The sequence below is a fragment of the Malaclemys terrapin genome, chromosome 6, assembly GCF_027887155.1.
Source record: "Malaclemys terrapin pileata isolate rMalTer1 chromosome 6, rMalTer1.hap1, whole genome shotgun sequence".
Lineage (NCBI taxonomy): Eukaryota > Metazoa > Chordata > Testudines > Emydidae > Malaclemys > Malaclemys terrapin.
In genome coordinates, this window is record NC_071510.1 from 65,221,337 (window position 1) to 65,248,454 (window position 27,118).

At 40.6% G+C, this 27,118-nt stretch overlaps 1 protein-coding gene across 1 annotated transcript in view; it reads right to left on the reverse strand.

The window, feature by feature from the left end:
* Window positions 1-5,051: 5,051 nt before the first annotated feature.
* Window positions 5,052-27,118, reverse strand: part of SLC25A46 (solute carrier family 25 member 46) — a 40,823-nt gene continuing 18,756 nt past the window's right edge. The window contains exons 6-8 of the mRNA XM_054032614.1: window positions 18,241-18,297; window positions 16,916-16,973; window positions 5,052-7,489 (exon numbers count right to left, since the gene is read on the reverse strand). Of these exons, the coding sequence (XP_053888589.1) occupies window positions 6,911-7,489; window positions 16,916-16,973; window positions 18,241-18,297 (694 nt within the window). The 3' untranslated portion in view covers window positions 5,052-6,910. The remainder of the gene's footprint in view (window positions 7,490-16,915; window positions 16,974-18,240; window positions 18,298-27,118) is intronic.

Genomic DNA, 27,118 nt, shown 5'->3' on the forward strand with positions numbered 1-27,118 from the left:
GTATTATACACCAAACACTGTGTCCGGTATCTACTTGCTCCCCATCCCGTAGGGAGACCTCTGTTGCGGGTCTAACAGCTATTGCTTATCACTCTATTATCCTCTAGGTGTTTACAAATGGATTGTTTAATAATTTGTTCCAGTATCTTTCCAGGTATTGAAGTTAGGCTGACCAGTTTATAAGGGATCAGGACTTCTTTATCTTTTAAAAAAGAGAAACAAACCTGTTCTACATAAGCCATCGCAATCTTCATGTTGATACAAGTGGCTAGTAGAAGGGGAAATTGATGTGACCATCATTCAGATTATAGTGGAAAAACTTATCAAAGAGGAAGGTTTGGCAATATTTCCAAAGGTGTTAAGAACTTTTGGAGAAAATTTGATGAATCCAAAATCTATCAAAATCAAAAATAAAGGAACAACATTTAGTTATTAACTGAAAGAGTAGCAGTGCTGTGAATTGGAAATAACCCATTTAAAATTACAAACAGATTGCTCTTGACACCAGATGCAGTACATACTTTAAGGCACAGTGATACCTATATGGCATAGAGATGCTCTTCACATGCCTGTTCTTATTTGTACCTGTTATGGTCTTGTTCAGAGATCCATTAATTTGAAAATAAGACATTCCATGTAGAATTAAAATACGTTTTCATAAATGTAGACAGGTATTCCCCTCTTGATCCAGAGAAACAATTTGAAGAAGGGTTTCAGAGGAGCAGCCGTGTTAGTCTGTATCCGTAAAAAGAACAGGAGTACTTGTGGCACCTTAGAGACTAACAAATTTATTAGAGCATAAGCTTTCGTGGACTACAGCCCACTTCTTCGGATGCATATGGAGTGGAATAAATATTGAGGAGATATATATACACACATACAGAGAGTTTAAACAGGTGGGAATTGTTTTACCAACTCCGAGAGGCCAATTCAGTAAGAGGAAAAAAAACTTTTGAAGTGATAATCAAGCTAGCCCAGTACAGAGAGTTTGATAAGAAGTGTGAGAATACTTAAAAGGGGAATTGGCCTCTCAGAGTTGGTAAGACAACTCCCACCTGTTTATGCTCTCTGTATGTGTGTATATATATCTCCTCAATATTTAATCCACTCCGTATGCATCCGAAGAAGTGGGCTGTAGCCCACGAAAGCTTATGCTCTAATAAATTTGTTAGTCTCTAAGGTGCCACAAGTACTCCTGTTCTTAATTTGAAGAAAATGTCTGAAGTTTGCTAATAGCAGAGGGCAACATCATACTACTATTTTTAAGCAGAACTTCCCCTGGACTGAAGTCGGGAGTTCTACTTTAAAAAGATGACATAATATGGCACAAAGAATAATTAAGTACAGGGAATGTGATTCACCATCTATTTCAGAATGAAACCTAACTCTTACAGAAACTGACTCATGTGAAAATCATCTACAGAACACAGAAGAATCTTGAAAAATTGCATAATATTTGGAACATATTCCTAATTGCCACTGAGCCTAAATGCTCTAAGTCTATATAAAACTTTGTACTTACATAAGCCACAATTTTCAAAGTGGCTATTCTAGATGCTCAACTTGAGACACCTTAATGGGGTCTTATTTTCAGAGGGTTGGTCCTTAGCACTTTCTGAAAAATCAGACCCCTTGAAAGTGTCTCAAGTTGGGCACCTTGAAACACTAGTCACGTTTAAAAAAATACCACAGGCAATATTTTCAATCCATAAATCTGAAAGGACTTTACAAATCAAACAGCATATATTTTCACCTAAAAACAAAAACAGACTTTTTAAAATCATGGGATTTAGGTCTTGAACACGTCCTTGAAGCTAAAATATGAAAATGTAGAATCTGACATGTTAGGGAGATCTTTGAAAAGTGGGTTTTCACAGAATCTATGTCCTGAGTTTTGACAAGAAGATTATTTGACTGGGGAGAATTTGAACCAATCATTTCATTCAGGGTTTGGTTAGATCTTCTGAAAATAAGGAACATATACTTACATTACCCCCCTCGTATGTTTAGATTACTGCAGATGTTCAGAGTCAGCAGGATCCAGTGAACTGAGCCTGAAGCCAAGAACCAGGAAGATCCAAGTGTAAGCTTCTTTTTACCAGACACTCATTGTATAGGCTTTGGGAAGTCACCTATAAACAGAAACTCCAGCTGGGGAAGGACAAAGTGTCCCAATTTAAGACCTTTTACTTAGAGCTTGCTTTCTTGTCAAAAACAAGATTGCAAAACCAGAGCAAATCAATTCTAAATGCTGGGTACTAGCCACCAGAGTCTTTTTCAGCTTCAGCCACTCGGAGGGCACAGGACACATCCTGTGGTAGCCTCCTTTGCACCAGCTTCTCTTTTGTTTTTACAACAGTACCCTGATCAGCCATGTAACCTGCAGGATTATATGCCCTCAGCCCATCCACTCACCTACTTGCATTTGTAGTAAAAAATCCACAGATAGTGATGCTATGATGCAGTAGGATACGTTTAGAGATAATTCTTTCACAAACCACACAATTTTTGTCTCTTGTATATAACCTATTCATGTATTGCTCCTTCCAGTGGGGAATTATCACCCTGCTAGGAGAATGGACTCAATGCTCTTTTATCTTGAAAAAGTACTTGTCAACAGCTTTCTTATACGTGTCTTGTAACAAGCACTGTCTGTGCTATCCCTCAGTAACAATGAAATAATGTTACTAAAGCCGGGTTGTTGGGTTTTTCTATTTAAATGGAACATTTTAAAATAGTGCTTCCTGACATCTTCCTTGAAAAATTAATTTGGATTTGCTTACACATGAGCCTTGTCACAAACTAAAATCAGCTAGAAAGAAACAACAGGCAGTGAAAAAACTGTGTTGAGTTAGTGGGATACGTAGCATGAAGGGATTAGTGTTGAACCCAGCTTTATTTAACATCTTCACTAGTGGTCAGGAAAAGGTAAAGAGCATATTAACTTTACTGGTACTACATGGGTAGGTGTCAAGCACCCACTTAATAAGAGGAAAATAGATGCAGACAGGTATCTATAGGTCAGATATACAGGAAAAAAGTCAAATCAGATTCAACATGGAAAAATACAAGCGAACATAGTCTGGGAAGAACACAAAATACAACTAGGAAGATCAACTTCCCTTCCACCTTCTCCCCCTTGGAATCCATACCTCTCTCTTGGACTGCTACAGCTCTGTATTTTGATCCCAGGAGATTACTTCCAAAGTTAAACCAACAAAAGCTAAGTAGAAAACATTGCCACCACCACTATACGTGCTAGGGTTATTAGAATGCATGGCGTAACATCTGCAAACAACTTTATTAAGTATATTTTGACATGTAGAGAGGGCCTTTTCAGAACAATGGATGTCCTCCATTATGAACAAAAATGACAAAATTAATTTCATTGGCATGTACTCGTCTGGACATTACTCTTGGGAAGTTGGAAAGGGTTCAGAAAAAAAAAACCCTACAGTGAGTAAAGGTCTGGAAAACATGCCCTTATATTAAAAGGCTAAAGAAGCTCAATGTATTTTGTTTATCAAAGAGAAAGTTAAGAGGTGACTATCACAGTCTATAGTTACCTACTAGGGAAAAGATTTCTGCTGGCCGTGGGCTATTTAAATTTAGTAAACAAAAGCATACCAAGATCCAATAGTTGAAAACTCAAGCTAGACAATTTCAGACTAAAAGCAAGGTACACATTGCCAGTGGGGGTTATTGAACTTACCTAAGAATGTGCTGGATTCTGTCACTTGAAGTATTTAAGTCAAGATTAGATATCTTGCTAAGTTATACTTCAGCATAACTAAAAGTTATGGGTATTGATACAGAAATAACTTGGTGATACTGTATAGCCCACATTGCACAGTTCAGGCTAGACGATCATAATGGTTCCTTATTGTCCTTAAAATCCGTGAAAGACTTTCTTCACCGTCACCTTGTCAATATCCTTACCCCAAAGGGGCAGGTTAGAGATAGAGTAGTAGATATACTATAGAAAACAATTCTTCATTGGCATGAGAATTATATACTAAGCCTTTTATACTAATTTTGATATTTTCTTGAAATTGGCATTTGTCTTTAAAGCAATTGAAAGGAAAGTGTTGTGAATAACCAGAATTAATAAAATTACAATATGAGAAAGATCGGAATGAGGAGTTTGTAATGGAAAACTGGGAGGAAAATTGGTTGGATTTACCCAACACCCTTCAAATCTCATTTTCTGTTTCAGTTGAAAAGATTGAACAGTTTCTAGGTGCCTTCTCTAATGATACCATTTCAAGTTATCTACCGACAGGTTTTTAAGCTAATCAGGTCTGAAATTTAAGAATTGCTGCCCACTCACAAAAATTAAGATTAGTTTTATGTCTAAAATTGGAGAAACAGGACTAACGAAGCCCAGTGAGTAAGCAAATAATCTAATAATTGTGATGATTAAAAGCTAAAATGAGTTTTCCCACTCAGCCCCGCACATGTTGAAACTGAAATGGCTGGCATGAACACAAATGGTGACTTTAGAGATGCCAGTGAGAAAGGGTTAGGAAGATTTTCTAGGGGTAAAACAGTTTACAGAAATACACATGGAGACCTAACATTTGCACCCTAAATGAGGAAAAGATGACAAAGGAAATGTGAAGTACACATCTACCTCGATATAACGCTGTCCTCAGGAGCCAAAAAAGTCTTACTGTGTTATAGGTGAAACCGCGTTATATCGAACTTGCTTTGATCCGCTGGAGTGCGCAGCCCCTCTCCCCCCCCCCCCACCCCGGAGCGCTGCTTTACCGCCTTATATCCGAATTCGTGTTATATCGGGTCGCGTTATATCGGGGTAGAGGTGTATTCTGAGAGCAAGCTAACTTCCACATTACAAGGCAGTCACTGTATAGTTTACAGTGCTCTTTCAAATCAATGTGCCAAAAAGAATTACAACAGCTGAGGATTTGTCTCAATGGCAAGAATTGTGGGTCATTTTTAGTTCTTTATTTTTTAAGATATATTGGCCAGTCTTTGCTGATTTGCTTTTTAAAAAGTTGTAAGTAATTCACAAAGATTGAATGTTTGAGCAGTGTTGATGTCTTGAGTTTTATTGAGGTTTCTCAATTTGTAGAACACTTTTAAAAAAGGAACCTTGAAATATTACAGCACTTTTAAAATACACATATAAATGGAAAGCCTACAGGACAGAGCTCTGATTTATGTACTACATTTTAGGTATCTCTTTGGTAAATTACTTTTTCAAAATTCTTACATTGTATTTCTATGTTATCTGATTGCTCCCATTTTACACACTAAACTTGCAGAAAAAAAATATTCAAAATAAAGTCTCAGGTCCCAAGTTTACTATACTTTCCATTTGAACACTTATGTGCTTAAAATAAATGGAAATAAGTTTAACTGTAAGCAAAGCCAAATTATTTTCAAAATATTATGTCAATTCATAAGTTATTGCAGTTGAGTCAAAGCTGTTCATAGTTCTGCCATGACTACTTTCCATAAATAAAAACTACTGTACATTTTAAGATTGATCAATTAAATACACATCAATTTACCATATTCACAAAGATATACAAAGACATCTACCACAAAAGTTAATTTATAAGAAAGGCAATAACCTTTCATATTGTTTAAAAGTAATTTTCTTTTAACATGCTCATCTGGTTTACTTGTTAAAACATCTCTTTTTAAACATCTTCATGAAATCTATTTTGGAAACCAAGCAGCAAATTAACAATTCAGAACAATCAAAACTTTTTAAAGACTGAAAAGCTTGGTTTGGACGTTGGGGGAAGGGAGGAGGAAAAATAAATTTCAGTAGTCATCAAACATTACATATTAATTGTGAAACAGAGTTGAATATTGCCCATCAAATATTGAATCCACCAAACACATTTTTAAGCAAGGACTTAAATGCAAAATCATAAGTGGAGGCTGTCTTAAGTAGACTGCTGCTCTACGGAAGACAAAGGACTCTGAAGACCAAGTCATTGCATTTGCAACTCTTTCCCAGGCATTTCAATCTAACAGAAGAGTAACTATAGAAAATAAAGACCAGTTAATCTTTTTATGCTTTCAGAGTATTATTTGAACATGGGTACTAAAATCATGTCTCATGATTATTCTTTTACACAAAAATACCTTGGAAAACAAATCTCTCAAATTGTGGTTATGGTAGTGTATTCTAGTTCACCTTGCACATACCAAGACAACAAAGTTCTCATTAGAAAATAATTTGCTATGGGTGATGGACAAAGCATAAAACATTTAGTTTATATTTCCCCCCAGATGTATGTTGCAGCTGTGAAAGTCTTGTTTGTATCTGTAAACTGAAAAAACAATGTGGAGAAAAAATATGGAAGAACAAGATTTTTTTTTAGTTATCATCCTGACCTAACCACATTAACAGTAAAGCTTAACACAGGTTTTTGAAAGACCATTAAATCCTCAGATATTTTGCATATTAGTTCTGAATCCAAACCCCTTTATTTATCAGAAGAAATTAATTGCCAAAGATGACGATGACTATTTGTCCTTTAGTCATATAGCGCATGTGAACAGTGCCATTTTCCATGTCAGTCTACAGGTAGAAGCAAAGGTTATCTATACTGAAATGAGATAAATCATATATATCCTCTATATGAATTTGCCATTTTAAATTATGATTCTCTTCCACATAATAGTTCACATTTTAAGATATTCGAATTCTAGTAATAGTCCTTGTTTTAATTTTATGGAGTACTTCTTAAATAGGACATTTTGAAATTCAAATTCCAGTTTTTAAATGAACACTTCAGATTTCAAAAAGAGAAACCACTACTACAGATTCTCATCTTTTAGATTTCATTTTCCTATCCATCTCTTTTTACCATAATTAATTAAGTGACCAGATCATGTCCCCAATGCTAATCAATATATGAATGTACTTTTAAGCAACATTTTGAAGCAGCGTGGAGTAAATAATTTTAGTGAGCTGTAAAACAGCCACATGCAGTGTATACTGTACAACAACAGCCCCAAACCCTTTATAAAAACCCAGCATTCCTTCTTCCCGCTTTATAGTATTGATGCAGTCTCTCATTCCCTCATACTGAGTATTGATTGGAAGCACTTCATAGCCCAGGTCTGTATTGTCAATTATTGTGCGCGTTCCCTGAATATGAAGGCGGTGTAAAACTGTCTCCAGTGGGTAAATCATGACATCAGCACAAAGGTTGGCAGCAAAGCTAGCTATAAGTTCTGGAAAATAAGCATCCAACATACTCTGCACAGAATTGGAGCTCTCTGTTGGAAGGCTCTGGGAATTCTCCTTTTTCAGGACAAGCAGAACAAACTTCTGGATGATGGAACTGATGATGTAATGAAGAACTCCATGTAGAACAGTGGGAAAGGTCAAGGCCATAAGGGGGAGGAGCCGTTTGCTATGGGGCACTCCCATGCCAATCACTCTGCCAATCCCTTCTTTCACACAGTCCAAAATTCCAGGATTATCTCGAATGATTTCACTCTACAACCAAAATGAAATAGTTAAAATTAATATCTACCTGGTTTGTCTGGGAAATAGTGTAGACACAGACAGTAATCAAAGCAGTATTTTTTCACCTTTCAAGGACAGTTAAATATAAATATAAATATAAGAACAGCCATACTGGATCAGACCAAAGGTCCATCTAGCTCAGTATGCTGTCTTTAGACAGTTGCCAAGGCCAGGTGCCCCAGGGGGAATGAACAGAACAGATAATCATCAAGTGATCCATACCCTGTCACCCATTCCCAGCTTCTGGCAAAACAGAGGCTAGGGACACCATCCTTGCCCATCCTGGCTATTAGCCATTGATGGACCTATCCTCCATGAACTTACCTAGTTCTTTTTTTGAACCCTGATATAGACTTGGCCTTCACAACATCCTCTGGCAAAGAGTTCCACAGATTAACTGTGCATTATGTGAAGAAATACTTCCTTTTGTTTGTTTTAAACCTGCTACCTATTAATTTAATTTGGTGATCCCTAGGTTCTTGTGTTATGAGAAGGAGTAAATAACACTTCCTTATTTACTTTCTCCACACAAGTCATGATTTTATAGACCTCTATCATAAGTCATCTCTTTTCCAAGCTGACAAGTCCCGGTCTTACTAATCTCTCCTCATACGGCAGCCATTCCATACCCCTAATAATTTTTGTTGCCCTTTTCTGAACCTTTTCCTTTTTTTTTTTTTTTTTTTTTTTTTTTTTTTTTTTGAGATGGGGCGACCATATCTGCGTGCACTATTCAAGATGTGGGTGTACCATGGATTTATATAGAGCAATGGTTCCCAAACTGGGGTTCGCGAAATGTTACAGAAGGTTCTCGGGAAAAAATTCCCTAATGGCGGACAGAGCTGTCCCTAGAGACCCCGGGACTTCCAAGAGCTAAGCAGATCAAAGCAAGCATATCGATCACACTGGGATTTAAACTTCAAGCCTCCTTTATAAGAAATGCAAAGGGAGGTGGATATTTTTTGCTGGTTTTTAAAATTAAATACGCAGCTAGTGTTGTTCTTAAAACTATTATGAAGAACAAGTTTAAGCTTTGTTGTAACATGCTTTGTTGTAACATGCGTTGTTTGCCTGGACTGTTCAAGACCTGAATGCTTGTGTAGGAGGAACTCCGAGTTGGCTTCTTAAATCCCTTCATGCTGTTTCATGTCTGATACTCCTTAATGAAACCTAAGAGCCTTGTATTACAACAAGCTTATTCAAAGCGATACACGTGACGAAAGTGAGATCTTGGAAGAGTGTTGCCGTTTTCATAATGTAATAAAAATACTGTCATGATAAATAATAATTCATAATACATAGTGTGTAATCAGCATGTCCTAAAAACCAATTTTATATTTCCAAGATCACTGCTTTTCTAATTTATACTCAGGTAAAGGAGAAAATCCCTGGAAATATTCATTTTAGGAGGGGTTTGCGAGACTTGGCATTTTAGTGAAAGGGGTTCACGGGTTGTTAAAGTTTGGGAACCACTGATATAAAGGCAATATGATATTTTCAGTCTTATTATCTATCCCTTTCTTAATTATTCCCAACATTCTGTTTGCTTTTTTGACTGCCGCTGCAGATTGAGTGGAGTGGTTACTATACATGCACATACATAATGGTATTATAACACTGATTTATTGAATTGGAACAAATCTGCATATTACAGAATATAAACTATTTTTTATGTAAACATCTTAAAAATATCAATTTACAATTACCTGTTTTGTTTCTAAGTACCTTAACCCACCAAAACTAAGTATGTACAGTAGTCAATGTATTCAGAAAGTGTTATTTCATAGCAGAGAATCCTGGAAACATTTAACTGTATGAAAACAAGGATATTCTATTAAAAAACTTGAAGGACAAATGCAATTTATTTGGAATTTCTTTACTTTTAAGATTAAAATGTGAGTCTTTGCTAGGTCATCTATTTTTAATTTGTATCAGTTAAAAATGAAGAGCAAATCCAGACGTAACTTTAACTACAAAAATTCAGATAAGTGAGTAAAGATTTAGTAGGGGTTATGGTAAGTGTAACAGATTTATAACTGTGTATGTTGTAATAATTATGGTGGTGTCTTTCATTCAATTCTTGATGCCTAAAATAGTGCTCTCTTCATCCATGCTGCCATCCATAAAAAAAACTGCAAGGATCATTTTAAGTTATTATTTTCATATTTATTTATTCATATTTTTTCACATCACCCTATTATATCCCTAGATAGTCCTGAGAAGCCAAAAGCACTGGCTCCCTTTCTGATTACATGTGGTACTTTATACAATACTGAACCCAATCTTGGAACCTGTATAACTTCAGTGGGAGTTAAGCATGCATACTTGTGGACAGGCAGCATATTAAGATTTACAAACCTTTTTTGTAAATCTCAGTATACTGCCTACCCACCAGAAAATTAAAAACAAAGGGGAGGTTGCATGTGCGAGTATACCTGAACACCAGAATACATTTAGGGCGGTTTGTCAAATGTAGTCCACCAACCTTGATGTGTTGGATTGAAGATTAAGCATACTATAACATAGGTTTTTAAAAGTAAATAATTTTCATGGATCTTTTACGTAAGATCTTTCAATAAACAGCACCACACAGATTTTGGCACATGTTTTCTTGTATCTTCCCATCTTTCTCAAATGTAAAATGTTACCTTGCTGCACATAATCACTGAGGTTTTTTAAAATCATCTTTTGGTATATATTGATTTTCTTCCCCCAGACATACACTTTGTGTGCACAATAGTGACAAATAATCCAAGGTATGCAGAGTTTTATTTTGGCAACATTTTGAAAGCTGAAACATTTAAGATCAAGAATAGCTTAAGGGCTCATTTAATTGCAAAAAACAATGCTGACATGTAAAACAGACATTTACAAGGCCTTATAGCTTGCCTATGAGTCAGACTCTCCCACAGTGCTTCACAGTTATGCTAAGAGGATGAAAAATACCAACTTGTGGAATTATCAGAGAAAACAAGAATTAAGTAAGAAAAATATTTTTAGCGATCTACTAACCACAAGTACCAGTTGCTTGAGGTAGCAAAATATGATGTAACCGCCGAAAAGACGTAAGGAAATAACAGATGTTTGATTAGGAGGTTGGAAATTTATAAAATATAAGGAAAATATTAAAAATAAGGTATTTCTCTATATGAAAAAGGAAGTAATGAGAATGAAACTGTAAATAATTCTAGTATAAAAGTGTATCAGCTTTTAAGCAAATAATGTAACCAGACAACATACAAATCAAACTGTCATGGGATGCAGGAGTGGTTCTATAGATCTGGGTAAAGAATATATTTGTTATGAACTAACAATTGTTTAATAACCTCACTCAAGATGAGTTATCGAAGTTTCATTACTGAGTAAATTCAAACTTGTGAAAATACAATTTATTAATTATTAGTAACACCTAATTAACAAACTTAGAAGTCTGCATTTAAAACAGATTATTGGTTTACCGGCCGTTGTGATCTAGATAATCTAGAAGAGGTAATATTTAAAATACATGAAAAAATGTATATGACTCAATATGGCACTATACCTGCCTGTTGTACTCTCTTTTCCGAAAACGTGCAAAAATAAAAATGTTTAAAATTTTAAATTGAATATTTTCTACAGGAGGTAGATGTAGTAAGCAAGTAAGCACTGCTTAGTAGTTCTGATACTAAATTTAAAAAAACATAGCACACACATGCACAGTTCATGAGAATTTTATGTTTTGAAAAAATGCAAATACCATGTTTTCCTTTATTTGTAAAGCAAGGAAAATAGGATACTAAAATGAAAAGTATCTGCTTTAATAGCAAGATAAGCACAATGGAGACATCTAGCATAAATAAACTACAAAGGTAAATTTCAAGTTATCAGCAAAGGCTTTGTTTTAATAAATAGTTGAAATAGCTTCCTTTTAAGATCTTACAATGGAAATTTTACATTTCTTAAAAGGAATAGTAGACACTTCATCTAAAAAGAATCTAAACATTGTTCATTTTCAAGGCTATTATTTAGTCACAGAGGTCGTAGAAGTCACAGAAGCTCCTACTCACTATGCAGCTGCCCTGCTGCAGGCAGTGTGGGAACCCACAGTTCCCCATTTTGTCACAGATATTTTTAGTAAAAGTCAGGGACAGGTCACAGCTTCTGTGAATTTTTCTTTATTGCCCATGACCTGTCCACGACTTTTACTAAAAATACCAGTGACAAAATCTTAGCTTTCTTCATTTCGTCATGCAAAATTGACTCTGATGCTTCAAAACTACAGACTTAATTTTATATGTCAAGTGTGCCCCCATGTGGTTTAAGATGGAAAAGACCAAAAAGCGTTAAGATGACAAGAAATTTCTCCAAATCATAGATTAGCCATCTTTAAGACATGCAAGTACAACCATTTTACATGCAGAACTATAGTGACAATAACACGTGAGCAGCATGATTCTTGCAAGAATGCTCCGCTGTGTAAAAAACAAATACTCAAAAGCTAGTATTAAAAGTTATCAGTAGCAAGATATATAACCTTAAACACTCAATAATTCTCAACTGCCACCAATGCACCTCTTATAAAGAACCATACCAAAGGGGAGCTCATGTTAATGGTTTTTGACAGGACACATCCCAACTCTTCCTGATTCAGAGTAAAAAACTGAAAAGTTCATTATTGTTTCAGTGTTACTACTCATAGGAAAACTGGCTTACATTAATGTTTCCAGTAACAAGGGCAGAAATTTTACATAGTGTGTAAGGGACTATGCTCTGAGATAGTCAGACATGCATAGTTAAATAGGCTGAGTATCACCAAAAAACTCGCAGATAGACACTTGATCCTAACTCCTGACAAAAATCCCACTGAAATAAACTAAAGGCAATCCATATCAGAGGATTAATTATCCTTTAAAACTACAATAATACACAATGTGCCTACAATACTCGCAGTTCATGATGTGCAAGTTTCACCCTTCTTTGTGATGCTCACTGAAAAACACACACCCCTAAATGACAAGAGTTTTAATGATGAAAGGCGCTGGTGTAGACAGTGCTTTGCTGGTGGGAGACGCTCTCCCGGTGACAAAGCTACCGCCCCTAGTTGTCATCAGGAGAGCTCTCTCCTGGCAACAAAGAGCGTCTATACTGTGCACCTTACAATGGTGCGGCTGTTGCGTCACAGCTGCACCGTTGTAAGGTAAGCAGTGTAGACATAGCTCAAGATAGGGTTCATATGTGACACAGATGTATCCCACACTGTCACAGTCCTCTCTTTGGAACCCATCAATGCCAGTCCCAAATTAACCAGGGAAACTGAAAGCATGAGTATTCCACCAGGAACTGACATCACTGCCTCTACAACGTTCTCTAGCTCAAGGGGAGAAAAACAAGAGCTGGGAGTTAAAACTACTTCTCTTATGTGGCAGAGCATCAACTGTTTTTGTACAAAGGAATCGCTGAGATGCCTGTCCATCTTAAACATATGTAAAAATATACGGAAGTATTAACTATAGGGTGCCTTTATAATGCGAACTATAGTTAAGATTAGAATGTAAATTAGAACCTAATCTCCCTTTTGCTGTTGCTCATAACTATAAAATTGTTTAGACTGAAATTTTCTATGCCTGATTTTAAAACTTAGACACAAACTTAAGTTGAGAAAAATCCCAGCAGCCATATAAATGATAAAAGCATAAAAAATTTCTCTAAGTTCTGATAATACATTTTGTGCTTGACATTTTAAACTAAAAACTTCACACTTGGCTGGTTACGTTGATCTTACTGTGATTTATATTTCGAACCAAGTTTAAAGAAAATTGTTATAAAGATTATCAAATGTTGCCAAACTGTGGCTTTGGTGTACTGTAAGTAGGGCAGAGTTTCAAAGACAATGACCTTCCACTCCAAACTGTTTTGCCACCAGTCCCCAGGATTTCAGTTGTGGAAAGCAGAGAAAGCAAGAACATTCCAGGTGAACACAAATGCTACGATGTGGCTGCAGGAGGAGTTGATGTCTTGGAAATAGTTATGTCCTACTATGCCTTTATGTGCTTTAGAGAGAATCATTTATGCCTTTATACCAGGAAGGGACCAAGCCAGTGCACAAGAACTTGCTGTCAGGTATTGTATGCTTGTAATGGCCTGCCCTGCTAATAAGACAGTAGCAGTATATGGCAGTAGCTACAGCCTTCAAATGGTCTTCAATAGGGTTACCATATTTCCACAAGCAAAAAAGAGGACACTGGGGGGGGGGGGGGGGGGAGGAGGAGCCCCAGTCTAGCCCCGCCTCTGCCCCACCCCCATCCACTCCCTCCCACTTCCCACCCCGATTGCCCCCCTCAGAACTCCCAACCTCCCCCCGCTCCTTGTCCCCTGACTGCCCCCTCCTGGGAACCCTGCCACTAACTGCCCCCTAGGACCTCACCGCTTATCTAAGCCGCCCTGCTTCTTGTTCCCTGACTGGCCCCTCCTGAGAACACCCTACGACCCTACCTGTCCCCTGACTGCCCCGACCCTTATCCACACCCCCACCCCATATTCACACCCCCGCCCCCAGACAGACCCCTGGGGACTCCCATGCCCTATGCAACTGCTCGCTGCCCCCGACAGGACCCCCAGAACTCCTGACCCATCCAACCCCCTCTGCTACCTGCCTGCCTCGACCCCTCTCCACACCCCCACCCCCTGACAGCCCCCCCAGAACCCCAGACCCATCTACCCCCCCGCTCCCTGTCCCTGACTGTCCCAACCCCTCTCGACACCCTTGCCCCCCTGACAGCCCCCCCCAAACTCCCGACCCATCCAACCCCCCCCGTTCCCCCCCCGTCCCCTGACCAGAGCCGGCTTTAAAGAGCCCAGGAATCAGGCTGCGCTCTGGCCGGGGTTGCGGGGCTTGGGGCCGGGCCGGAGGTGCTTGGCCGGCGCTGCTGGGGCCCGAGCCGGGCCAGGGGTGCTGGGGCCCGAGCCGGGCCGGGTCCGAGCTGGGGGTGCTGGGGCCCGAGCCGGGCCGGGTCCGAGCTGGGGGTGCTGGGGCCCGAGCCGGGCTGGAGCCGTTGGGGCGGTCGGGCGCCGCTCGGCCAAAGCCGCGCCTCTTCGGAGCTCTCCTCCTTGCGCCCCCCCACCCCAGCTTACCTGCTGCTGCCTCCCACTTGCCCCTGCTTCTTTTCAGACTTCCCGCGAAGATCTGATTCGCGGGAAGCAGGGGAGGGGGAGGAGCAGGGGGGCGGAGCGTTCAGGGGAGGGCAGGAGGGGGAAGACAGCTGCGGGCCGGACAGCATGGTAAGGCTGCAGGGAACGGGGGGAGCCGGGAAGGGGCTTTGGGTGCCCAGTGGCGCTTGGCCACCGCTTTTCTATCTATAAATAGCCAACCGGGGGGAAATCCGGGACATTTTTAGATTTTTAAAAATCCCCCCCGGACGGCTATTTATAGACCGAAAAGCCGGACATGTCCGGGGAAATCCGGACATATGGTAGCCCTATCTTCAAGGACAGATCTAAGTAAAACACATTACAATAGTCCAGACTGGGAGTGACAAAGACACGAATAACTATGGTGAAGTTCATATCTGAATGGGACAACTAGAGGCTAGATCAGAGGTGGGCAAACTACGGCCCACAGGCCACATCCAGCCCACGGGACCCTTCTGCCCAGCCTCTGAGCTCCTGTCCTGGGAGGCTGGCTCCTGGCCCTTCCCTGCTCTTCCCCCTCCCCCGCAGCCTCAGCTCACCACGACACCAGTGCAATGTTCTGGGCGGCAGGATTCTTGCAGAACCACGGACTATCCTAGTGCTCTGGGTGGCGCGGCTGTGGCGCCGCCAGTCACTGGTGCTCCAGGCAGCGCGGTAAGGGGGCAGGGAGCAGGGGGGGTTGGTAGAGGGCAGAGGAGTTTGCGATGGTGGTCAGGGGGTGGGGGTGTGGATAGGGGTGGGGCGGTTAGAGAGCGGGGAACAGGGGAGTTGAATAGGGGCGGGGGGAGCAGTCAGGAGGGGGGGTTGGATTGGGCAGCAGGGGGCAGGCAGGGGTTCCATGAGTGGTCAGGGAACAGGGAGGAGTGGATGGGGCAGGGGTCCCTGGGGGACCGTCAGGGAATGGGGCGGGAGTCCCGGGGGGACCGTCAGGGGCGAGAAACGGGGGTCGGGGGTCGGATAGGGGGTGGTGGCTGAGCCACGCCTGGCTGTTTAAGGAGACACAGCCTCCCCTAACCGGCCCTCCATACAATTTCAGAAACCCGATGTGGCCCTCAGGCCAAAAAGTTTGCCCGCCCCTGGGCTAGATTAAGATATTCCTAAATCACTGCTTTCATCTGGGAGTCCAAGAGCACCAATGGATCAAGAAAGCACAAAACTGAGTTACTGTAAGTTTGACTCTGCAAAACACTTCCCCTCTTGGCCTGTTCTAATTTTTATCTTCATAGTCCACTGCGAGGCTCATTCATTTTGGTTGAGGGCAGGTATTTTAAGAGATGTCTGGTGGCTGGGAAAGTGTTCGCTGAGTAATTTAAAATTTGTGAATTGGGTTTGCTGGGCAAATCACACTTGCATTTGTAATGTATTTATTTATTTATAGCTTACTAGCACCTAGGCCCACCGGAGAGGTTTTTTAAGGAACTTGAAGAAAAGGGCCTCCGAGGAGCAGTCTTGGAATTGGGTAAGATAGTAGCCTAGGAGAAGGGTCCTTGGAACTCCCTACACCTCTAGAGGGAAAAGGGTTGGGGAAACAGCCGAAGAGGCTGGAGTTCACATTCTGCATTGAATAACCTAAGATGACCTCAGGAGAGAAGAAACACTTCTGCCCAGACAGAGAGATGGAGCTGCCCAGCTAAGAGGTGAGGAAAAAGACTGTGTGTTAATTTGTGTTGTGTCAGCCCTAAGAAGGGGGTTTTGTTGCCTGATCTTGGCCTCACCGGTGTCTTCTGGGAGTGGGCACTGCAGAGAGAGACTGCCCCTTGATATAGAGTAAAGGTTATTAGCATTTCAAGAAGCATAATTAGTAATCAGATTGGATTCCTATCTTCTTCTCTGAGACAGTAAGTCTCACTTGTTAGAGGGATTTTTTTTAAATGTACTTATTTTTGGTAAATACTAGGTTAAGAAGGTAGATTGAACTCGCAGAGATCTATTAATGATATGTAGGTCAATACCCCACATCTTGGTAAGTACTTTGTATAGTGCGTCAATGAATGAAGCTGAGTGTTTAATTTTTTTAAACTAAATATATGACTAGTGATTAGAAAAAGGTAAATAGAGCTAAAAAGGAAAACCAAAACTTCAATAGCACTGTACAGAAACTCCTAGTAATGTAAATCAAAATCCACTGAGCAAAGAGTCAAATATTGAGTTCTCTATATAAATTCTTATCTGTAAACAGAAGAACAGCATATCTTTTTATATGTAATAGACATATAGATGGTAAATTACCTGCACAGTTTCAACCAGGCTTGCTGAATAAAAAGGCATTGCTACCACATAGGTTAGGCTGCAGGAATTAATAAAAAGGTTAATATTTTGTTTATGAATTATATTACTAAAATATCAATATTCTCAGACATAGGATACATTGAGTCATTGAAATCCTCATATTTATACAATTATGAAGCCATGCCCAAGGGAAACTAGTTATCTGATACTAAACTATAGTTGAATTTCTACATCAATTTTCAGCAGGTCAAAATAAAGTTCAGTTAGAAGTTCTGCAAGTAATCAAGTTCTTGATAATATAAAATTTTAGCCTTAGGTGGCCAATTCAGAAGTTAACAAGTTGTACAGAAATCGAAATTGAATCACTAGGGCTCTGATCCCTTAAATCAGTGAGGCTCTATGTAGGTGAACACAACTGAGCACACAGAACAACTTGCAGGATTAGAGACTAAAATAGATTTTATTCTATAATTAAGGTAATTATGAAATTGTATTTTTGAAGGGCCACAAATAACCATAAGCCACAGATCAGATTAGGAACTTTAAAATGGAATAATTAAATTCCTACAATGTTCGGTGTGTTTTTCTTACAGTACACCTACACTGCACATAACTCTCGGTGGCATGTATAGTACATACACTATATGCCCCCCTCCCCAACAGTTATACATAGTATTGTATAAGGTGAGGCACTGCTTGTGTGAGTAGAGTAAGGACATGCCTGAACCCTGTGGATATGTATCTGGGTATATACCCTACTCAACCAAGCAGTGCCTCCCTGTCCTGCTGCTTCCACCGTAGTGAAAGACTCTGGCAGCAGGGACAAGCTCCAGCAGCTCCCCACATCAGAGCTTTTCACTGGCACATAGCAATACTCAGCAGTATGGATGCAGACTGCTTTTTAATGTTGCATGTAGCTACACACACCCTACATGCCACTGCCAGTGGTGTGCAGTGAAGATGTAGCCTTACACTGCTTATTTGGGACCATCCATACACAATCTGAATTTCTCACTTGCAGCTAAGAGCACCTTTTCAAAATCCACAAAACTATCATCATCCTGGCAAATTTCAAAGGGACACAGCTTCCTTGCAGACTGAATGCCACCTGGATTGATCTCTATCTAGGTCCTTAAGGTAGTTTAGCTGAATATTCAGTTTATGTACATCATTGGTGATCTTATTACACCACTGAAACTTTTGGCAACCACATGCTTGCTGGCTCTGTAGTGGCATTCTTTGGTCTTCTATCTTAAGAACATATGTTTATATATACACATCTTATCATAAGAGTATTCTCAGTTTTTAGCAAGAGCCACACTTACCTTTTCAGTAGAAGGTGTCCTCCTATTTGTCTGAGGCTCCATTTATGTGAAAGTTCCCTAAAAGTTAAAGCAGAATTTACCTGTAAAATGCAAGGACAGAAAACCCCAAGCATTTATTTCACCACTCTAACAGTATTTTAAAACATCAGTTTGATAATTAGGGTCTATGCATGTCCTTCACAACAGCTAATGAAAAGATCATGCTTAGCTTGTATAAATTATATTTTTTTTAATTAGATATTTTGATTTGTTAGGACTGTTAGACATTCTAACAGGAAAATAAGTGACGTGCATTTATCTGTTTGTAGCTCAATATATACTAAATTGTTACACAATCATTGCTGTTTGGAAAATTGCAACATTCTGAAGCAAATTTGGTTTTGTTTCTCTATTCCTAAGTGAACAGCGATTTTTTAGACACCAGTCTTCTTTTACTATCCTAGAATTACTGAAAATTGGCTAGCTAACATTTGAAATGTATTCCTTGAGGTTACATCGGTCTAGTTTTCATTCTTCTCCTAGAATGCTATTATATTCTCATACACTTTACTAGCTTACTTCAGACATTTCAACTATCTAACAGACAAGGTCTCAGGCCTGCAGCTGTATAGTAATTCCACAAATGCTAAGAAACATAAATTATTCAGATTTGGACCCATTTTAACTACTTCCTGCTTTTCCATGCAAAACCTGACAACTTCTAAAAGTAGAATATTTTAGATGCATACTTCAAAACATGGCTAGTTAATATCAACTATAGTCTATTAAACTGATAATATATCACAACATTGATTAGGGATGGCACCACACAGTAGTAAATTTGCAATCTCAAAATTACTTAAGGTTAAAGAGGGTCCAATCTGATATGTCAGACATACTGGACTGTGAATTTGTATTTTTGCTGCTGGAAAATAATAGGCTTTAAATTACATTCAGCTTCATTCTTGTCAAAGAATCACACTCAGCAGTGTGACAGCAACTCTAATCTAAGAAATTAGACCATGTTACTGTATTGAACATGATACTGTACGGAGCAGAGATTTGGCTGACAAGAGTGGCTAACAAAGAGAGTGGAAACTGCCCATTACCAGATGGCTGAGGAAGATTCTACACATTTTGCGGAAAAATAAAACAACAAATGCACAAGTAAGCAAGCTGACTAGCAAGACATGCTAGGAAATATCACCAAAGAAAGACTAAAAGGTGGTTGGGAAATGTATACCAGGTGGGAGACATGCTAAGCAAGCATTGAACTGGGAACCCGAAATAGGAAAGAGAAAGCAAGGAAGGCCAAGGAAGAACTGGCAGAAGACAGTAACAATATATAAAATGCATTGGCATCACCCGGGAAGAAGTGTGCAACTGTAAAGAATGGGCGATCTGGACTGTCCAATGTGTCAGCTGCACACCACTGTGCAGGTGCAGAATTCATGTGTCCTGCAGACAGAGCCGCCGCTTGGGTAGGGCGAATCAGGGTGACTGCCCCAGGCCCTGTACTTTGGGGGGCTCCATGCTTTGATAAAATTGGGACTGTCACGATATTTAGCCCTTTGTCCCACGTCCTGACCGATGTACGATCAGGATGCCATTTATCACGATATTCAGGTGAGGTGGGCAGAGAGGTGAGGCAGGAGGGCGAGCAGCGTGAGGAGGCAAACGGGGAGGCGTGCGGCAGGTGGGAGGGGGGTGAGGAAGTGGGCAGGTGGCCGGGGAGGTGCACCGGGCAGACAGCAAGGAGACTAGCGGGGAGGCGAGCGGCGAGCAGATGGCAAGGAAGAGAGCAGCGGGCAGACGGGTGGGGGGTGAGGAAGCCAGGCGGGTGGACACGCTGGGCAGATGGTGAAGAGACTAGCACGGAGACTGATTTGTCCCGGGCCCCACACTCCCCCTAGGGACGGCTCTGCCTGCAGATTTTATTTTTCTCTGCAGAGAGGTTCTGCAGTTACATCTTTTGCTCACCAGGGGCTGCTATGGTGCCAGAACAGAGGCAGCAGGCTCACTGCTCACTGGCCCTAGAAATCAGCAGCCGATAGGGCGAGAACAGAGGCTGTGTTCCTCACAGCGCCCTGCCTGCGGGGCTAAGGGAGGAGAACTGACAGAGTGGGGTACATGGGGTTTCTGGGGGGTTCACCTAGATTGGAGTTCAGAAGGGCTAGCAGGGGGGACAGACTCAAGCTGGGGATGCATGAGAATGGGGGTGGAGGTGCAGGGACGTATGGGGACAGGGGCAGATGTGCCTGACTGATTGGGAGAGGCTAGGGGTCAGCCAGGGTCTGCATGGGGGAGGATCCTCAGCTCCGTAACAAGCCCCTCCTCCCCAAATATGTTCCATACTTTTCTCATCCACACCCAACAACCCTTCAGGTTCACTCCCAGGCTCTTCCCAGCAATTACTTCCCTCTCCCTCAGCTCCTCCATTATCTCCGATTCTCCCAAGCCTTTGCACTGCTTCTGAGGAGTGGGGTACATTTCTGTATTGCAGTTTAAATGAATTACTACTTAAACTTCTGTATTAATATGCCTACTAAAGAATTTATTTGTCAAAAAAACGTTTCCTAAATCTTTTTTGTTGTCTGTATTGTTACAGACATACTTGCTGACAGGTATTTTGGAATAAATTCCAAAATAATTGAAACTGGCATGATTACATTGGGTTATTTTGACCCATTTATCTCAATGAGATGCTCTGACCTGAAAGAGAATATATCCAGTGGAGATAAATAGAGCTTGAAACAATAGCTCTAAGATTTTTGTCAAGCATACCCATTCTCAGCAGCATGCGTGCTGCTCTGTGCATGTCTACACTTAAAACACTACCTTCGCAAACGGCAGGATTTCTCCCATCGGGGCAGGTAATCGATCTTCTTGAGAATTGGTAGCTAGGTCTAGAATTCTACTGTCGACCTAGCACTGTCTACACTGGGGGTTAAGTCAGTATAGCTACGCCTCTCAGAGGTGTGGATTTTTCATACCCTGAGAGATGTGGCAATTCTGATGCAAGTTCCTAGTGTAGCCTAAGCCTCGTACTCTGAGGACACCTGTTCTAAGCTCCCTATTGAGAAGGTCAGAAATTCCCCATATCTTTGCTCACAACTCAGTGAGAAGAGGATCTCAGACACCCCCAGAAAGGCGAGTGCCCTAGAAATCTGGCTCACATGAGGGGGCGGAGGGTCAGACCCCACAGAATGCCAGGGCCCCCGAGATCCCAGCACACATACAGAGTGCAGTGAGCAAAGTCAAACATCCCTAGGTGGGCAGAGATCCCCAGATCACATGCTTCTCGTAAACAGAGTCTAGGGACACAGTTCCTGTCCATCTTGGCTAATCGCCATTGATGGCGCTATCCCCCGTGAATTTATCTAGTTCTTTTTGAACCCTATTATAGTCTTGGCCTTCACAATATCCTCTGGCAAAGAGTTCCACCAGTTAACTGTGCATTGTGTGAAGAAATACTTACTTTTGGTTTTTTTAAACCTGCTGCCTATTAATTTCATTTGGTGACTCCTAGTTCTTGTGTTAGGAGGAGGAGTAAATAACACTTCCTTATGTACTTTCTCCACACCAATCATGATTTTATACAAGGGACTAGGACTTGGAGTTCAGACACCACTAGAAAGGCAAGCACCCTCCAGAACCTGGCTCGAGGGTGGGCAGGGAAGGGGTCACACCCCCAAAGATTGATAGGACCTGCTATATCCTGACACACACATGGGAGCAGGGAATGGGGCTCAGACACCATGAGTGGCAGGGACCCCCAAATTCAAACTCACAAAGGTAAGTAGAGGAGCTCAGATCCCCCAGAAAAACCCCCCTCCAGAACCTGTCTCACATGGAAGGGGGTAGGCAGGCAAGAAGGGTCAGACCTCTGTAGATCAGCGAGGATCCTGGATCATGGCACATACAAGGAATGGGAATATGCAGCTGACAGGTGCTCCTGCCCCTATTCTTCTCCCCCTCACCCCTATGTCCCCCTTCCTAGTTTCCCTCCCCTCTCACTCCCCCTAGTCCAGATCCCCTCCCCATCACATCATCTCCCAACCCTTTTTAAAAGCCATAGATTTTAAATCCAGACAGCTTGTATACAAGACTTTTAGAAGAACTGGCTGAGGAACTTACTGGACCATTAATGTTGATTTTCAATATGTCTTGGAACACCACCAAAGATCCAGAAGAGCGGAAGAAAGCTAATGTTGTGCCAATATTTAAAAAGGGTAAATGGGATGACAGATAATTCTAGGCCAGTCAGCCTGACATCAATCCTAGGCAAGGTAGTGGAGCAGCTGATACAGGACATAATTAATAAAAAATTAAAGGAGGATAATATAATTAATGCCAATCAACATGGGTTTACTGGACATAGAACCTGTCAAACTAACCGGATGTATTTTTCTGATGAGATTACAAGTTTGGTTGATAAAGGTAATAGTGTTGATGTTACAGAGGTCTATTAGGCGTTTGACTTGGTACTACACAACATTTTGATTAAAAAACTAGAATAATATAAAATTAACATGGCACACATTAAATGGATTAAAAGCTGGCTAACTGATAAGTCAAGATGTAATTGTAAACTGGGAATCATCAAGTGTGTATGTTTTTAGTAGGTCCCATTGGGATAAGTTCTTGCCCTTATGCTAGTTAACATTTATATTAATCATCTGGGAGAAAACAAAATGATCACTGATAAAATGTGCAGTGTATAAGGGGAGTGGTAAATTACAAAGACAGGAAACTGACAGAGCAATCTGGATTGTTTGGTAGGCTGGGCACAAGCAAACAATACATGTTTTGATATGGCTAAATGTAAACGTAGACATCTAGGACTAAAGAATGTAAGCCATACTGAAGGGATGGGGGACTCAACCCTGGGAAGCAGTGACTCAGAAAAAGATCTGGGGATCATGGTAGATAATGAGCTGAGCACGAGCTCCTAGTGTGACAATAAGGCCAAAATGGCTAATGCGATAATTGAATGTGTAAATAGGGGAATCTTGAGTAGGAGTAGAGAAGTTACTTTACCTCTGTATTTGGCACAGGTGCAACCGCTGATGGAATAGAGTGTCCAGTTCTGGTGTCCACAATTCAAGAAGGATGTTGATAAACTTGGGAGACATAGCTCAGAAGAATGATTCAGGGGTTCTCAAACTTTTTTTGCTGGGACTCCCTTTGAAAATATTTCAGGCTGTGACAACCACCCTCAAAAAGTGACAACGCTCCCCATATCACGCCATTCTTACTTTTGCACTGTTGCTGGTAGTGGCGCTACCTTCAGAGCTGGGCACCTGGCCAGTAGTCGCCGTTCTTCTGATTCCCCTATAATAGTCTTGACCCCCACCCCTTTTGAGTTGGGACCCCACAGTTTAAGAAACACTGGATTAAAGGATTAGAAAACATGCCTTAAAGTGTCAGATTCAAGAAGCTCAATCTATTTATCTTAACAAAGAGAAGGATAAGTGGTGGTGATTGGTCCATAAGTACCTATAAGGAGAACAAATATTTGACAATGGGCTCTTCAGTATTGCAGAGAAAGGTGTAACATGATCCAATGGCTGGAAATTGAAGCTAGACAGATAAAGACCCGGTCTACAGTACAAAATTAAGTCGATCTAACTTACGTCAGCAATACAGCCGCCACAATAATCACATTGCTTGGGCATGTCTATGCTTTGCTCTTTGTGTCAGCAGTGCACTTCCTTACTAAGAGCGCTTGTATCAATTGTCCTGTCTGTGTGGGACATTGTGGGACAGCTCCTGAAAGCCAGTAACAGTCGACGTAAGCAATACAGTGTCTACACTGACACTGCATTGACCTAATTACATTGACTGTGTCTCTACACCTTTCAGAGAGGTGGTATTATGAAGTTGGCATAAAGAGGCATGTACATTGGGGGGACCCAAATTTAAGCGAAGACATTTCCAAAGTTAGGTTGACACAAGATGCCTTGTGTTGACTTAACTCTATTGTGTAGACCAAGCCTAAATCAGCGTAACTATGTTGCTCAGGGCTGTGAAGAATTCACACCTCTGAGTGGCACAGCTAAGCTGACCTGACCCCTAGGTCAACTGAAGAATTCTTCTGTTGACCTCACTACCTCCTGTTGGGGAGGTGAATTACCTATGTCGACAGAAGAACCTCTCCCATCAGTGTAGGTAGTGTCCACACTGAAGTACTACAGTGGTACATCTGCAGCAGTAGAGCATTTCAAGTATAGATAAGCCCTTACACTGGAAATAAGACACACATTTTTAAGTGAGGGTAATTAACCACTGGAACAGTTTTCCAAAGGTCCAGGTGGACTCTCCATTACTGAGAATTTTAAAATCAAGATTGGATGTTTTTCTAAAAAACGTGTTCTAGGAATTATTTTGGGGAAGCTCTCTAGCCTCTTATATAGGAGGTCAGAATAGATGATCACAATGGTTCCTTTTGGACTTGGAATCTATGATCCCTTCCCTCTATTTATTCCTACTCTTCCACCCCAAAATCACCTTCCTCTCTAGCAAGCAATTGCTTGTGTAGTTTATTTACTTTTTGAAAAATAGCTGTAGTACCTTCACCAAAATAAAAATCCCCCTTTGACTGATGCAGACTGGAGCAACTTGCTTGCTTTGTTTTTTACTTCAGACTTCTGCAGTGTTGGATTTAGGACGTGGGGTGGTTCTCAGATTTGATTACTGTAACATATCCTCAGAACCAGCAGGGGCCTCTGATGTAGAGTTAGTTTTGCAGATAGCGTTTCTCTCTGCTCGTGTTCAGTGTTGAGCCTTAGCATGCCTAACTGGAGAAGCAAACTTTTTTAAATAATGTTTTATTTCCCTCAAAGGGCTGGTGGTGACATGCACTCTCTAGAAGTAACCCTTGGGCATTTGAGGCCTTGGCGCAATGACATGAGACCCGGTTTGATCTACATCAGTGAGCAAAAAAAAATGTTGTCAGGAACGTGTCAACTTTATAAAAAGCAGTTCCCCCGCCTCCGGGGGCTGCATCTCAGGAACCCCTTGGTCAAATGGCCCCAAATTTGGATTGCTGACCATACCCTGCATCACCATGGAGTACACCAAATTTTAAGACAATATGATTAACTGTACAGATTTTAGAGCATTTAGAACAGACAAGAGCAAAACAGAAAGATAGTCTTAACCTTAACTACAGAAGAGCTGGCATTCTGCTATAAGAGCCATGCTCCATAAAGTGGAAGTTGGCCCCACCACGTCAACGTGTCTTAACTTTAACAAGGAGAGACCACTTCTAGGGAGTAAGTTCAGTTTTCATGTCCATTGAGTCCTTAGCTTCTCTGCCGAGACCCTCAACACAAGTGCCAATTATGGGGTATTTTTTGTGATGACATTGGGAATTGGATTAAGACCAATGTATCAGAAATGGTTTCCTACTGGCAAGAGACTCCAATTCACTACTAGCTCTCTGAGTCTCATTGCTGGTAAAGTTTACAGATGACACAAAGATTGGTGGAGTGGTAAATAAGGACAGGTCAATTATATCACGTGATCTGGACAGCTTCGTAAACTGGGTTCATTCAAATTAGGGTGGATAAATTTTTTTTTTTAAATATTTTTGATTGTTATAATTTAAATAACAGATTTATTTTAAAAAAATAAACCTGTTTAAAATGAAAACTGAATTTAATACCAAATATGGTAAGACCTAAACTACTTATAATTTAGTTGTAAATGTGAAACATATATTGCTCAGAAAAGTTTATGTATCCAAAACATTTAAGGTTGTTTTGTTTAATAAAAAATACATTTTACATGATGTTGTGTGTGTTTAAATTCCAGTTACCATCCTAATAGTTTGACATAAACCATGAACAAAACATTGATTATCTAGTAAATAAGCCATATATGTAGGAGCAGGATTTTAGATTTGTATTATCAGAATTAATATATGATTTGATCATCCTGCCAGCCACCCTTTTTGAATAGCAGAAAGGAATGACCCTCTGGGACACTGGTAGAATCTGGCAGACTGCCAGCGTCTGTACTGGTGTTAAGGCAGGGACAGACCAGAACAATCCTTATGACTGATTATGGTCATCCTTTTGTTTTAGAAAAAGTTACAATGTCTACTATGGTTTCCTATATGTATTATAAATTAGGCACTCTAGTTAAATACACCTCTACCCAGATATAACACAACCCGATATAACACGAATTCGGATATAACGCGGTAAAGCAGCGCTCTGGGGGGACGGAGCTGCGCACTCCAGCGGATCAAAGCAAATTCGATATAACGAAGTTTCACCTATAATGCGGCAAGATTTTTTGGCTCCCAAGGACAGTGTTATATCAGGGTAGAGGTGTGTACATTTCTTTGTTTTAAGGTTTAGTAAATAAGAGACAGGATCTTGCATTGTGTCGATGTTAAGGTGATTAGAGGAATGTTGAAGCCCTGGGCCACAATGTGAATTGTTTTGATTACAAGGTTTAGTAAGGTTTAATTTACAACGCCTTTCATGCTCAACATAAAAACGGCTGTATACCTTTAAAGGTCTCTGTAAAAAAACTGTGGGTGAATGAGAAATACATGCATCAGAAAAAAATAAGGTGTGAAGGCCATTGTTATAGCCAGATGGTCAAGGAACAAGAAGTAAAGAGACTTAACGACACCAGAGACCCATCAATGCACATCCATAATTAAAGGAAGGGCAGATTAAGGACCCTGAGGTGGAGGCTGGCACCCCTAAAGACAAAACAATTGATTAAATCAAAACCAGGACAGGATGACCCTCTTGGAGGTGTTTTGGAATGTTAACATCAAAAGAGAACACCAATTAAGGAGTAACTGGTCACAAACTAACACAGAAAAATCCATAGACTTCAACAGAGACCAATCTTTCTGGCCACTAGATTGATCCAG